Here is a 16281-nt window from a genome sequence, read left to right as displayed (position 1 = left end):
CATGAAGAAAGTTGATAAAGATGCTTCTTATTAATGTGAAAGAATAATCAACCTGGAAAGATTTAAGAACAAGCAAAACATGAATAACTATGTGGGAGTAGGAGAGAGGATAACAGAAGGAGATAGTATCTAATTATCAGAAAATATTAGGATAAACTGAGGGTGTATAAAAGTTGAATTGAATAATGATAAAAGATTCTTAAGCTACAGGCAAGGAAGGAAGTGGTACACAGCTTCTCTGTTACATAAAGAGGATGGGGTCTACTTTAATAGTAATCCAAGCAGGACCCAAAATTTGGATGCATTGCATTGTTTTCCTAAGGATAATGATGTTTCTTATGAATCCAGAGACAGCGGATGATGGGAATGTAGGTATGGAAGAGGTTGCTATTGCATGCAAATCAATTCAGAGGGAGATACAGCAGAAAAATGTGGGTGGAACATAACTCCAGAAATCTTTAAGGCCTAACTTGTGATGCTACAGGCCTGTTCTTATTCTTCTCTAGATGAAGTTGTTAATGGATAACAGTGGAAGTTATTACAAGATGAGAGAAAAGCAGGTATTGTATGTTACTTGAAGGACAAAGGTAGTCTAGTAAGTACAGCCTTTCAGAGGTAAAAAAATCAATTGCTTTTAGGATGGAACAGTTACTCTGTATAAAAGATATTATTCTCTGTGGTAAAGAGAGACTGGTGTTGAGCACTCAGGAATATTTCTAGTTCAGCATTCCTTTTTCACAGCTGCTTGATGTGGAAATGTACTGAACTTCCTCTATTTCAGGTAGGTGCTGCTAGGTGGAATAGAATCAGGTGGTTAGTAGCTTGCTTGCACTGAGTCTGCAGTCAGTCAAGTGAAGCAGGTTTCCTACCATGGGCAACTCTGCAGTGCTGGCAACTCTGCACAGCTGGACCTGGCAGCTCTTGAATCTGCCAAGAGAAAGGAAGCCCTCTTAACATGGAACCTGAGGTAAAGGTTTGGATGAACTGGTTGGGTGTTATCTTTTTAGTAATCTTCTGTTGCATGTGTTCAGATCCCTATCTTCTCTCCACCATTTATGTGGGGAACCAAAATTCTGGACTGTTGGAAGAGATGGATTTTGTGTTGTGCTTTGCTTGGAAGCCAGAATTCTAATAGTGTAATTAAGGATATGTTACGTTAATTTAGGAGATAAACAGCTACTTCTTTTTTGCTGCTTCAGATTTTGAGTTGGAGATACTTTCTCTGAAAATGCTCATTAGTGGTCTTTCTAAGACAGCTGACTTACAGAGTGGTCTGTTAGAACTTTGATAAAGACCATAAGTGATGTAGCTTGAGGCAGGTAACCTGTGCTTACACTTTTCTTTGAAAATAAGAGCTGTTTTCTCTCAGTCACTTTAAAGCACTTAGAGGTTTCCGTCTGGTCACACTGTAACTTGTGTGTTTGGTGTTGTAGCTGAAATCCTGGGGAACTTGGGATTTTACTCATAACTTTTTGTACAAAATGTTGGGGTTGTGTTAATACCCGCCCCAGAAGGGAAGGGTAACTCAGCTTCTTGTTAAAAAATCCCTTGGGGTGAATTAGAGTGAAACAACACTGAATGATCGGTGTTTGTAAATATATATGTGTAGGGTTTATTTGAGAACAGTTTTGTTTCAAAGGAAAACAGGTATGTAGCCATTTTGGTTGTTACCATCTGTAATAATACAGCAATGTTCAAGCATACAAATAAAACTTAAGGAAATGTATAAGGAAAGGAAGAGAAGGAAAGGATAAAAGTGGTGGAAGGAGTCACCACCTGCTGGATCCAGTGATGAAACTCGGTAGTTGCAGCTTCAGAGTCTTATTTGGTTGAAGTGATGGTCTTGATCTGTTGGGGTGGGGGAAGGGCCCCTAAACTCAAAGATTTCATGAGCCATTATACTCTGCAAGCTCAAGTGGGAACACCTAGTACCTCCCCTGGGGCAGAGAGTTTTACAGTGGTTAGTGTCAGGGGACATGTCATGAGTCTCTGACACCTTCTAAGAAGTTACAGCTGCCTATTTTGTCGGCATCAGTCATGGTCCATTATGGTCTATCAACTGAGATGAATAGCCCAGGCTAGGTGTGAAATGTCTTCAGATGCTCCCTGGAGGGATTTTCACAGCAGAGTCATCATGTAAGGGAGGACATTGGCATGATAAGAAAGATTATTCCACCTCACAGGATTTGCCTCTTATCAGCCTCTTCCCTTATCTGGAAATCCATTTTGTTGCTTCAGGTATGCAGACCCTTCTGCACCTGGGATAGTTGGACTATAGTACCCCCTTATCTTATCTCAGGGTCCTTTCACAGTCCAAATTAGGGGGCATATTGAGGGAGGGGTGGGCTTTGCTGGATGAGCAGCTCTTTTTTTTTAGTTTGCTCCAGTGGACAGAAGTCTTTTGGTGATCTTACAATGTTTAAGCCATTAACCATTTCAGTCTCTTGCAGGTTGTCAGCTGTTTGTTTTAGGCAGTGCTTATACTCATGAACCCCAAGTCCCCAGGGGAGTTAGGTTGTCCAAATCCTCAGGACTTTAGTGTTGATGTTGGAAAGATCAGACACAACCAGTGCTTTTTGTATTACTCATCGGAAATATACTGTAAGTCAAAGCCCACTTCATAGTCATATCTGCAAAGCCATCATGGATGCTGTTGCTGTGTTGATTCAAGATTTCCCTTGTGCACCATGGAGACCAAGTTGCTGGAGCTCAGAACCTGTTTTGTCAAAGGCAAATACCTTTTTCCATACAAAGAAAGTCTTACTATTCCTGTCAAAATCATAGCATTATCATAAAAATGTGTATCCAAGGTTGCACAGAGCACCAAGGACCTAGGGAGAGGCATTTTGTTTTCTCTTTGTCTGAAATGACAAGATCTTGAAGCTAAACCAAATATTCCCTGGCCAGGTAGATTAAGTTACCTATTACAAAGATGTGAAAAAGTTTCAGACAAATCTGAAGAATTTTGCTTATGATGTTGCAAAAGAAAACCTTTCTACTTCCATTTTAACAGTCTTCATGGTTGTAACAATCTACTGTCAAGTTTTATAAAGATGGATTTTCTATCATCTGTAGAGGCCTCCTTCAGCAAGAACCCCTACAATCAGTGATCTATTGAAAAAAATGCATGTTTTTCAGACATTTAGTCTTAAGGGCTGGACTGTTAGACTTTTTGTTTCCCCTTACTTAATGTTCACTGCTCATTTTTTTCCATGAGTCACAGAGATGTGGGAGATGTTTGACTGTAGAATGGAAAATTTCTTACCTGATAACTTTTTTTAATATAACAGCAGCAGCATCTTCAATTTACTTCCTTTAGTTTAGCAGCCAAGAAAAATGTCAGCTTTGTCAATCCTTTTTGTAAACTATTTAGCCAGGTGGACATAGGTTGCCTGATTGGTAGTAGAGGGAGTAGCACTAATTTATAGCCTTGAAACGTTTATGCAGCATTGAATGGCTTTTCTAAGACATAGCTGAAGAGGAGGATACATTGTGGTGCTAAACTATCTCTGGAATTGTAAAGAAGCGGAAAAAGTGTAATGTACCATGCAGTAATAAAGAGATACAACAGCAGGAAAAAATACTGGCAAGAAATTTTGCATGCTTTTAATGGGTACTTTTAACTAATAGCTTGCACACACTGGTATCTTTAGGATTGTTATTTCTTTCAAAGCAGTATATTTAAAATCCAAATTAGTTTAAAACTATTATTACCTACCATGTCTTATTTGTGTAATATTCTATAATTGTCTTGTTTTGAAATTACTAGCAAATTTAATTTGTTAGCAAAAAAACTTGTTGCATTGCAAGTTAACGTTCCTCAATAACCTTTTGGAAGATGCTGTCTGTTGCAGTTTCCATTTACATTCTTGTGCTTTTAGTGATTTAAAAATAGTATCTCAGTTTCACACAAATGAATTCAACCCTAATAGACAACAGCACAAGTCACTTAATTGAAATTACTGAATTTTGTATTCTGTATGGCAGAGGAGGTGCGGTATGTATGTTGCATATTGAGTTTTGTAATGTACTGGAAGTACTAACAAAGTACTGTTAAGACTATACATATGCCCTTGCAGAGTGGGCACTTGGAAGACTTGAGTTCTGGTCTTTGGTGGTCCTGTGATATTTGCGAGATCATAAAAACAGGTGCAGTACCTGAGGTCTGTGTAAATGTTATCTCGTCCCTCCAGTGTTTAATATAGAGAGTTACTTTGTCTTCTCATTCTGTTCTCTTCTGTAAAATTAGGACAATTACAGGGGTATATGGTATATGATTTAGGCATCAGCTGAATAGACACTAGATTTGAGGTAGTTTAAATACATTATATTCTCAGAATAACCTAAGTAATAGCTACAGTATTCATCTTTTAACACATTTAATATGTTAGAATGTTTTTTCCAATTTGCTTGAGGGAGGATCAGATTATGGAAGAATATAGCTGTCATTATGGCAACCTTGAAATTATGACTGCATAACAAATGAAAAAAAAAAACCCAAACACAAAACAACCAACCAACCAACACAACCAGCACCTCCACCCCACCCCAATATGAAAAGAAAAATTAAAACATTAATTGCATACAAATTCTTCACTAATTTCATGTGTAATCTCCTATTATTGCATAATTTTTCTCAGTACTGGTCATTACTTACTTTTTAGTCATCTTTTTAGAGAAACTCCTCAGTTCTTAGGTCATCTTGTACATATTAGTGTTCTTAAAAATTAATGAGTTGTCTTAAGTGATTTGTGGTATTAATGTAAATAAAAGTAGTAATAAAATTAAGTTGATCTATGAAGATAGGTATTTCTTTGGTAGATAGTGTAGTCTGGATATCTAGTATTCTGAGGATGTGCAACTGAGCAATTTAATTCCAAGTCAACGCTTCTGTATGGGTCTTTATGAAAAGAAAATTATGTATTTTTTTCCTGACTGTTTATTCAGGGATTTGATAAGCAAAGATTCAGCATAGGGTTTTGTTAAAAAAGATGCAGGCATCACAGGAAACCATAGAGTTATGCAGGAAAGATATTCAGGTAAAAATGTCTTGAAATATAGTTTTATTATGCAACCTGAATTTGTCTGAAGCCCCAATTGTTAGCTGTTGTTGTATTCATTTAATTTTCGATATTTAACTCTTAACTGTGATATCTCTCTGTAAAAATTACTTTGTTCCTAATGTTTAAAATCTGTTTCCAGGCTGCAAGCTGCTATATAAACAAGACTTTGCAAGACGGTTAGGACTGAGATGTGTTTCTTGTAATTACTGCTCACAACTGTGCAAAAAGGGAGCAACTAAGGAACTTGATGGTGTAGTGAGAGATTTCTGCAGTGAAGAGTGCTGTAAAAAATTTCAGGACTGGTACTACAAGGCAAGTAACTCAGAATTTTTGACGAGAGCTCCACAGTTAAAAAAACCAAAAATGCACATGTGAGGATATCTCAAGGACTGTGCAGCAAATATGGATTACTTCAACAAACCATTTGCTATACAATAAGCAAATGTATTAATTTGAGCTTTTGTAGATATAGGAGCAGCATTTCTGTCATCAGATTTTATTAATTCATTTGGCAAGGAAGTCTTGAGTTACAGAAAACCAAGAAATTACTATGTTTGTATTTGTTACTTTACAACTCCAATTTTTTCTCAATTGATACCACATTTTTCTTGTCAAAACTTCTTAAATGTGTATTCAGAATGTTGAAAACACTGTTAGTAGCAGGTGGATACCTTGAGTTGACTGACAATAAACTAGGTTAGCGGAGTTTTTCTTGTTCCTGTTTTTGCCTCCTTTTTTGCCTTTTCCCTCTTCCACAGTTTGAACTGCAGAGGCTTATTCAAAGGGAAAAGCAAGACCAAATGGATTTCTAATAAAAGTTTAAATCAAACAGATGGCATCTATTTCTAAATCTCTGGAAGTTTAACTACCTTGTGAAGCACAACCAGCAAAGAGTTCACATTAAGAGGTTTTGTTTACATTTTTTGAAAGAAAAAAGATGAAAACCTGCAATTAGTACCGTGGATAAAATATTTGATCTCTGTTGTGAACATCCTGGAAAGCTACATTGATAATATCAAAACAAGAACTTCAGTTGTGGATGCAATTGCAAAAAGACAGTACAAAATTCGTCACTGTACCAAAACTCTGCACACAGCCTGGAAGGCAATAAAAACTTGAAATGTTAGAGGGCTAGATACAAGTCCTGTAATTCAAGATGATCTACCTACCATAAAAGAACTGAATATGAAGACGTAGCTGATATTTTGGAGTGGCTGGTTCCAGAAATGTTACAGCCAAATGTTGTAAATTCTTTATTTTGAAAAATGTATGTAGGGTACTGTTAGACATTTCTAAAAGAAAACTACTGAAGACCACGTGTTTCTTTTGTCTCCTGTGAAAATAGGGGGAGAAAGCTTGGCTGCAAAGTTCTTAACTAAAGTGTTAACTTCATACAATAAGATTGAATCTATATGCCTTAAAACTTGGGATATGGGGTGAAATTTATCCCTGCGTAAAAAGTGCCTTCTGGTGGAGAACTTAATAAATCTTTGGTGTGCTTTAGAATCTTTTGGTGATTCAGCAAATAATATAGTCTGGGAGTGTGCATACCAAACTAGTTTTATGTACATAAGCTTCTATGGAAGCTTGTACTGTGATTCAGCTTTGAGAACCACTTGAAAACTTGGGCTTCGGATAACCCTGATTCATGGGATAAGGATAATTGGCCCATGAAGTCTGCTTAAGAAATGCTTGATGATACAGTATTACGGGAAGGTTAGATATGCTGTTGTGAAAAGGCAATTTAAACAGATTTTCTGGTAACTAGTGACTTTCAATATTTTTGATGATTTCGAGGTGTTAAATATTTATACTTTTTGAATCTTACACTTGCTAGTGGAACTAGTGTTTCATGATGAAGAATTGTTGATGGTCATTTTTTTCAAGTGCTTCTTAAAGCCTTTACGTAGTTGGGTTTTGGTTATAAAAGGTTGGGATTTATTATATGGGGAAGACATATAATACTTTTGGGAAATTGTGTCTTTTGCTAAAATTGTCTTTTTTTTTTTTTTCTACCTCCTTGCTCGTAACTTCCACCACTTTTATAAAAGTCACTCCAGATATCTTAGATTTGGTAGTGCTTCAATAGCTCATATTCTTACCTAACCATAAATAGATGATGATCAAAATGTAGGAAGACAGAATAGATAAGGACCACTCCCTGAATTTGTACTTCATTAGCTGTTTTGTCTGTTAGCTTCTTAAAAGAATAGTTACATATGTATGAGCTTTGTCTCATTTATGCAATGTTCAGTGTTATTTTGGAGTTTCAATGACTGTATACATGAAGAGAAATAAGTAGTAATAACCTAGTAATGTTTTAACACCATCATTGTGTTCATTAAACAAGTGTTTGTCTCCATCTTCTTTGTCTACTTTTTTTTATGAACACATCTTTCTCATGTAATAATATCTGGAAAATATTGTAATGTTTAGAAATAATCAAGTATTATGGGAGAACTTCCCTGAATGCCAAAATTTTCTTCTAAAAAAGCCAAAAGAAGTTAGCAATGGTAGAAGCACAACAATTGTTACCTAGAAGTGTTAGAAGTTAATCAGACTTATCTAGAATTGTCCTTTCAAACTAATATGAAGCATTGAAATATAAAAGAATAATTCAGCCCTAATCATCTGTTGGGCAGCAGCTACAGTTACCAGTTGGTGCCAATTTCTGAGAAGTTTCTACTCTATGGTGTCCATGCAACTCCAAGACAAGAGGTAAAATTGTTGGTATCTTGAGGTTAGCTCCCCAAGTTATTAGACATTCTCCTGTAAACTTGCATGCAATGGTTTAGATATTAATCTGAAAAATGCCAGGGGAATTTCAGTATAAATGTCTTTAGTAGCCTGATGTTTGATGACCATTTCAATCATTTGATGTTATCCTAGAGCACTGAAAGTACCTTGAAAAAGAGTATACAGTTCTGAGACCAGCACAGAAATCTGTTTCTTTAAACATACATTGAGAAACATTGCTGAAAGCACTACAGCTGAAGTGCACACAGGTCATTCGAGGCTACAGTGGAGAGTTGATTAGACTCAGCATGTACAGTGGTGACTGTGTATTCAGTGGAGGTCAGATGTCTGCAGCAAAGAGTAAGTAGGAGGTGGGGAGCTACAGTCCGAGGCATAGAAAAATTATTGTGGCTGGTGAGCTCAGATAGCAGTGATTGTCAGCAGTGGTAAAATTTGAAACTGGAGCCAGCGTTAATCAAAATGGTAAAGGCAGCAAGACAGCCTTGTGGAGTTTCTATTATCTGAATTCTGTAGATGGTATCTCGATTTCCAGTAAGTACTCTTTCAGAACAGTTGATCTCCTTTCTGATAATCATTCACTCTCTGGAAACATCTTTTGCTTCTTATTTATTGCAGTTGAAGTTGTAATAGACAGCTAAGATTAGGCCAAGTTAATACCATTTGAGAACATTTAGGAACAGGTGATGGAAGGATTAAAAATGTAAATAAAAGCCCCACATATGAAAAGTTTGTTCTTTAACCCAAAGGGTTAAAGAGGGGCAGACATTAGTGCTTTATACTAATCACCATGCCCATTTGAACATGCTGAAGAAATGGGGAAAGAAATATACCAAAAAGTAGTTATGAGTTGCAAAGGACTTAATATGTAGTTGAAGCATAGGAAGTAGAGATGGGCTTTTTGGAAACAGAGATAGAGCAGACTTGAAGGCAGGTATTTTGGAGAGTCAGTTATAGTGACAGTATTCCAAATGAAAACAAATTGAAAGGGGAAGGAAGGAAAAAGCAGAAAATCATAAAATCATAGAATGTCATGATAACCATTAATTTACTTTCATTAAATGTCATCGTCAGGGCAGTGGGTGAGCAAGAAGGTAGCAGGAAACTTCAGTGTGTGGAAGGGTGTAGAATACTGACTGTAAACATGATTATGGAAATGGTAGAATTATGGTGGAGCAAATGTAGGGATGAGAAGTGAGGCATCACCATAAAGGAATCTCAGGCTTGCTAAGGAGTAGTAATTTCCATGTGGAAGCAAACCAAAATTTTTTTTTACCAAATTAACTTGGTAGCAGCTCAGGAGAGATAAAGGCCTAAACAAAAAAGCAAACAAGGAAAGGGAGAAAACAGTTACAGGAATCATAGAATCACAGAAGAGTTTGAGGTTAGGGGACTTTTAAAGGCCTTCTAGTCCAACGCCCCTGCAATAAGCAGAGGCATCTTCAATAAGATTAAGTTGCCCAGAGTCCCATCCAACCTGACCTTGAAAGTGTCTAGGGATGTGCTATCTACAGCCTCTCTGGGCAACCTGTTCCAGTGTTTCACCACCCTCATTCTAAAAAACTTCTTTCTGATATCTAATCTAAATTGACCCTCTTTCAATTTAAAACCATTACTCCTTGTCCTGTCACAACAGGCCCTGCTGTAGGAAGGCTGTAGTTGCTGGATTTGACAAGATTTGACCAATTTTTCTTTCTTTGAAGGAGAGAAAAAATTGAGCAAAAAGTGATGCTTTGATAGTCAAGCAGCTTGCAACAGGTCAGAATAGATCGGCTTTTCTGTACATGGGTCAGCTGTCAATCAGTGTTAGGTGGGCTTCAGATTTAAAATTACAGTGAATTATACATATTTTTTTTCTACTGGTATTTTAGTCTTTTGGTGGCTTTGGAAGATGCATTTACATTAAAGGTGTGAATTCACAGCTTCCCTGAACTGATAAGTCTAGACTGTTTTGGCAACACACTACACTTCATGTTCTTCCCCACTCCCTTCCAAGAATACAATTTACTTGCTCTTTTGTCCCACTGAGAAGATATCTGCTGCAAAAAGAACTGTGGATCAGCATCAGTGGAAAGTCCAAGTGATAAATATAACAAATTTGAGGGAGGATGGGGATAATGCAGTGCTGTAAGGTCTCTGACTTTGTGTGCCCTGCAGGTACCGAGCACTACTGCTGACACCTGCATAGAGGAGGGGGAGGAGAAATACCTGCCCTTCCAGGGGCACCTGGCGCTTAGCGTGAGGTGATCCTGAAGCTGCAGCTTTATTTGCTCCCAATTTAAAACTGGTTATACTGTTAGAATAGAGTCTCTACATATCATCTTTAAATACTTGAAAATTACAACTGAGAGCTTAGTTTCTTACATTGCCAGAGAATGGTGCCAGACTGTTCAAGTACAGAGAAGGAACTAAACATTTAATTATTTTTTAAATTTGAACTAATTGGCCTGTTCATACGTTTTTGGAGTCACTAAAACTGCAATTGGACTTCTTTTTGGTTTGTTTTGTTTTTAGCCATCAGAGCCTTGTGATAACTGCAATGTTGTGTATGGTTTTATGTATTAATGTTTTATGTTGCATATTATTATAACTTCCCTCTTCCTCTTCTGGCTATGTTATTAGGTTGACTTACTTTGGATTCCTGAGTATCTATAAAGCTTTTATTTTTTTAAGGTCTGCTTTAGGGTGAAGGTTGCAAACAATATTGAGGCAAGCTGTAGTGCAAACAGTTCTTTGCTTAGTTGAAGATGTGAAACTGGGGTTACCACTCTTCAAATAATAATTCATAGCATGGCAGATTAAATGCGGTGGAATCTGTTTTGGAGAAAACCAGTATCTGTCTTGTGATGCCTCGTGAAAATACCATGTAGGCTGGTGAAAGATAATGTTTGAGTTTCAAGTTAACGTACCAACTAGATTTTGGGGAGCCTTCTTTAGTTTGAGAGCAATTGTTTATAAATCAGAGAGAAATTTGAACAAACTAAAGAACTGGAGTCTAAAATTGTTGCCAGACTACTAAAATAATGAAAATATAAAACCTATTTACACTAAAGGGCTAATTTGATACCTAGAGAAGTGATTCTGTTGGTGACTTAAACCCACCAAACTTTGGAGGGGAAGAAAAAACAACTATTTGTCCTCAGTTCAATAGGATCATTAAGGAGACTGTCACTTTCTGCTCTTGTTTTGCAGAATGCTTCAATGGAATTAATTAAAATTGATGCATAAAATTAATTTTTTTTACTGACTGTTTAGAAGTGAGCAATTTTTAAAGACTTAGTGAAGAATTAGTAAAACAAAGTAGATTTATTCAGGGTGTTAACCCCCAGCAAACAATAAAGAATGAAGTAACAGATGTTCCTGTGTGCACAAGTTAGAAGGTAGCATAACTATTGTAGATGAGCGAGACTTGACTTTGTAGTGGTAATGAGTCCTCAGTACTCCTAAAAATGTGAACTTTTAAAATGTAGAAGTAATTTTTTTCCAAGGCTTGTTTAAAAATGTCAAACTCTTCCTTTGCATTAAGGCTGTACGGTGTGACTGTTGTAAGTCTCAAGGAACTCTCAAAGAGAAGGTGCAGTGGCGCGGCGAAATGAAGCACTTCTGCGATCAGCACTGTTTGCTCCGATTCTACTGCCAACAAAACGAACCAAATCTGGCAACCCAAAAAGGACCTGAGAACTTACACTATGGTATGTGCTGCTTTATGGCTGATAAATGTCGAACAAGGTGCTTCCTTTAAATGAAAAATTGAAAGCTGCATGAATTATTTATTTGTTGTGATAAACTGCATTAGGGATTATCGTATTTTATGTTATCATGAGTGGCATCATTGAGCTGTTTTGGGTTAAGTGTAACTTTAGTATTGTATCATTGTGGGAACAGAAAATGTTTTCCTCTTTTCGTTGTGCTCCAGTTTGTCATTATTTGCTCTGTGGAAACACTTCTCAAAATCCCTTTTGGTCACAGAAAGCAGATAAATGCACTAGGAATGAAAAAAAATAAATTAAAAGGAATTAAAAGGAAATAAGTGAAATGGAAATGAAAAGAGAATGGAATAAAAGTATCTAGATAAGAGGAACACACTGCTTCTTTTCCTTTCTGTTGGCAATAGATACTGTGTAAATTTGCTGATGGACACTCAGTGCAGGTTTATATGATATATAGGGCAAGTCAGGCAAAGTTCATATAAATCAGCTTTTAAATTAATGTAATTATGGCAACACAACTTCTTTGTATAACTGTTTTCATATTTGAACATTTTGGTATTTACTTTTCTGAAAGAGGCTGTATTCAGACCTGGCTAGAACACTGATTTAGTGTTTGCCTTTGTGTAAGGCTCAGTACCGGAGTAGAGAGGTGCCTGTGAAGGAAAAGTCTTGGGTGCAGTTCTCACCTGCAATATAGTGCTCATCAGTGCTGTTAATTTAATGTTATATTGATTAGAGATGTTGTCTTGAGTTGCTTACTGAAATTTGCTTTGATTTTGAAGAAGGGGAAAAACAATTCTAAAAATGTTTCCTTATACTTTTAGATCAGGGCTGTCAAACCCCCCGGACAAAAATAACGGTAAGTACATATATTTAACACACACACACTCATAAATATATATCTATATATAAAAAACATAATTAGATATATTTTACATGTGAGATCCTGGTGACTTAAGGGGATGCTATTAAAAAACGAAAATTGGTCTCTTTGAATGATAATTTACAGAGTTTTTTAGTCTTCTTCATGTCAGTAGTTAAAATATTCATACTTTGTCTTTTTAATGTCTTCTAGGAAACTACATCATTGGCCATTTGTTTTACATCTATAATGCATTCAAGAGTTGCTTAAAAGTTAGTCAACAAACTGTGTATCTTATTCACATATTTAGACCAACTGGGTGTATTTATTGAGTATACAAAGGGAAGAGAATTTCACTGGCCAATTAAAATATTAAGATTGTAGGTCAGCTTTGAAAGGCTGAAAATAAGGCTTCAGATCTTAAATTTTATAATTCCCAAGAGCAGAATGCTCTAGGTGGTCAGGGTCTGATTGACTTTGCTGCAGGTGGCAGAGTAGGAAAGCATAACTAACCTTTTGCAGGATTGCTGTCTGGGAGAGTGGGGATCATCAGTGAAGCAGCAGCCTTCATTTTCAGTTTCACTTTTTGTCAACTTGTCAAAAGTATTAATATTGTTTTCAGTTAGCCTAGGGTATTTTGTTTGAAACTTAGTTTTGTTTTGATTTATTTGTCACATGGAAGGTCTCAGAACTGCCTATTTTTACCAAGTTAAAAATTGACTCACCTTTTAAATGCAAATAGGCATTAAAGATAAATCTTAGACTTAAGTGAAAGTTTGTTGATGGCATTATAAATATATTTATGAAAAACACAGAAAATAAAATTGCTTAGGTAATTAGAGACATCAGACAAGCTAAACTGTCATGTTTAAAATTTCTAGTATTTTATGTTTAATGATGTTAATTCAGTCCATAAATTTTTAAAGACCATGTCAAAGCTAGGTGTGATACAGTATTGTTTAATATATTTTAGAAAGTGTACACCTGTTGGAGTGTGCTGCTGCCCTTGAAACTTCACTTTCTTTCCATATTTAAAAGGACATGTGGGGATAGTCTTCCTACATATGACTGAATTAAACTGAGAGTTTGTTTCTTAAATCAGGTTCCAAAACAGGTGCTAGGGTACAAAAACCATGTCTGGAACAAGGGAGATTTTTTTACTTCTTGACTGTAAGGATGTGGTTGGAGCATTATAGGATGTATTTGTTGTCGCTATTGTAAAGCCAGTAGGGGGAGCTCGAAGTTCATACTTTAGGTACTAAAAAATTGTTTTCGAGAATTTTTATTCAGAAATACTTTTTTTTTTTTAATGGGATCTTTCGATTGTAGCATAATTCAAGAATGCTATAGTTTGCTATACTGCTTATAGTGAATTCTTTTTACAGCTAAAATTACTTTTACGTTATGAAAGTGCTTAAATTGCACTTTCATTTGAACAAGAATGTAAAAAAAAAATCTTTATCTTAAATTTAAAAACAATAATAGCAAAAAAAAAGGGGGGAAAAAAGAAAAAAAAAAGAAAATGAACCAGAATTTGTTATTCATAGTGCTAACCCTGACTGAGTAAAATACAACTAAATGTTACATTCCTGGCAGTGGCACCTCATTACTAGGAATATAGAATAGCTTGAAATTATGGAATAGGAGTTGGTCCTGTTGTGTTAAGCTTTTGTGAGCTTCCTCTTCAGTATCTGGGTTATGAAAAGTATCAACTGGTACATTAAGTCAAGAACTTCATGTTGGAATCAGTGTGGAACAACAGCACGTTCTCTTATTTGCTTGTCTGCAGGGCTCAGCACCACCACCTTCTCCAACACCTAACAGAGAAATGAAGAACAAGGCAGTTCTTTGCAAGCCTTTGACAATGACGAAAGCCACGTACTGTAAACCTCATATGCAGACAAAATCTTGTCAGACAGGTAACTCCTGAACTGTGCTGGAACTACAAATTTTTTTATTGCAGATTTTTCTTAACTGTTATTTTCTTTGAACATATTGCAAATGTTCTGGGGTTTTTTTCCCTAAATGGCAGTTGTAAAATGTATTTAAATACCTGGTAGTGTTCACCTTTTTCTTTTTTCTTTTAACAGAAGATGATTGGAAAAAAGAGTATGTCCCAGTGCCTATTCCTGTACCTGTCTATGTTCCGGTGCCTATGAATATGTATAGTCAAAATGTTCCTGTTCCTACAACAGTTCCTGTTCCTGTAAGTGAGACTTCAACTTCATTTTAAAATTACATCCATTCACATGCACGTGTGGGACCACTTCATATTGTTGACTGTTCTTGTTCTGGTCTGTCTAAAGCATTGCAGGGTGCTGCAGCACTATATATTGAAAAAGCATTAGAATCTGCCAGCGGCACTTAATTTCCTGATTGTTGTTTAGTACCTATCTGCCTGCTTTCAGTGTGAAAACCTTTTGCTGCTGAACTTTCAAGGAACAGTTCTGACTGATACTTTGAGTTTGCTGAATAAGCCTTCAACAGCAACATTTGTTCTAGTAATGAGGAAGCCAAAAAGTTGTGTTCAGGAGGGATGGCAGCATGGGATAAACAGAAGGAAGAAAAGTAAAGGAAAAAATACCAAAACCAGAACTTGTACCAGCAAAAGAAGAGGAGTGTAGAATTTTTTTCTGTCTTGGCTACTGTTGATGCTTTGTTGCAGCATTTTTTTCTTTTCTCTGTTATCTCTGCCTCCCTGTCTGCACAGGTGCCAGTTCCAGTTTTTTTACCCACTACTCCGGGTAGCAGTGAGAAAATCCATGCAGCAATAGAAGAGCTGAGGGGAAAAGTGCCCTCAGATCCTCTGGAAACTGATCTTCTGAACTTGTCAGGGATGGTGCCTGAACATGCTGGAAAAGCGGAAGCTTCCGATGTGACCGGTGAGTTTCCTTGTGAGTTTTTGGCTCATTGGAGTGCTAGGGGATGTGTGTGAATCAAGCCAAGCATTGGATTCGTGGAGGAAGTTTGAGTACAACAGTGCCGTTGTACTGTGCTGAGATCTTATATTAAGTTTCCCTGTGGTTTAACCCCAGAGGGCAACTAAGTACCACACAACCACTCACTTCCCCCACACCTGGTGGGGAGGAGAACTGGGAAAGAAGTAAACTTTGTGAATTAAGAACAGTTTAATAATTGAAACAAAATAAAATATAATAGTACTACTAATACTAATAAGTACAATGAAGAGGGGAGAGAGAGAGAAATAAAACACAAGAAGACTAAGTGATACACGATACAACTGATCACCAACTGCTGACAGATGCCCATCCTCCCCCAAGCACCGTTCAGTGATTCCCCAGCCAACTCCCCTTCATATACTGAACATGACATTCTGTGGCATGGGGTGTCGCTTTGGACACTTCAGCTCAACTGTTCTAGACATGCTCCCTCTCAGCTTCTTGCGCACCTACTCTCTGACAGAACATGCGAAACTGAAAAGTCCTTGAGCAATATTATTCTCATAATAAAAATTTATGTATCCTGTAACTATATTTTCTCAGTCCACATGTCTCTTTGTTCCTCTTTCCTGGCTCTGCCTGCCACAATCCTCAAGTCTCTTTTGTATCTTTCCTGGAAAATTTGCCTTCGCTCAAGTGAAATTTTGTGAGTTTCTTTCAAGCTCTTTTAACAGGTGTCTGAAAGAATGTTGATAAATTAATGAACAAAGACCAGTGGAGCTGCAGTCCCAGGAGGCTTCTTGCTTTCCAAACTATTGCCACTCCCCTACTACAACTGCACATTTCTGGTGGTGCTGCAAAGTTGTCACTTGCAGTTCCTTGCTCTCTTTTGTGAAGTACAGCTAAATGAGTAGATGTATGGCGTCAGAGCTTACTCATTTGCAGAGGACTGAATTTGGAGAAATCTGTCTTTGCCAGAAGTTGGAAAGAGG

At 36.8% G+C, this 16281-nt stretch overlaps 1 protein-coding gene across 13 annotated transcripts in view; it reads left to right on the top strand.

Annotated features, from left to right (window-relative positions):
* The window catches only part of ZMYM2 (zinc finger MYM-type containing 2), an 85121-nt gene that overhangs the window by 56577 nt on the left and 12263 nt on the right, over positions 1-16281 (top strand). For all 13 annotated transcript variants that reach the window (XM_032678029.1, XM_032678036.1, XM_032678035.1 and 10 more), the window contains 6 exons: positions 5203-5375; positions 11344-11509; positions 12352-12386; positions 14179-14308; positions 14480-14595; positions 15100-15271. In XM_032678029.1, coding sequence (XP_032533920.1) covers positions 5203-5375; positions 11344-11509; positions 12352-12386; positions 14179-14308; positions 14480-14595; positions 15100-15271 — 792 coding nt within the window. The remainder of the gene's footprint in view (positions 1-5202; positions 5376-11343; positions 11510-12351; positions 12387-14178; positions 14309-14479; positions 14596-15099; positions 15272-16281) is intronic.

This window comes from Chiroxiphia lanceolata, chromosome 2 (genome assembly GCF_009829145.1).
Source record: "Chiroxiphia lanceolata isolate bChiLan1 chromosome 2, bChiLan1.pri, whole genome shotgun sequence".
In the NCBI taxonomy this organism is placed as follows: Eukaryota; Metazoa; Chordata; class Aves; order Passeriformes; family Pipridae; genus Chiroxiphia; species Chiroxiphia lanceolata.
The sequence above is the reverse complement of the archived record's forward strand: the minus strand, read 5'-3'. Positions and strand labels throughout refer to the sequence as shown.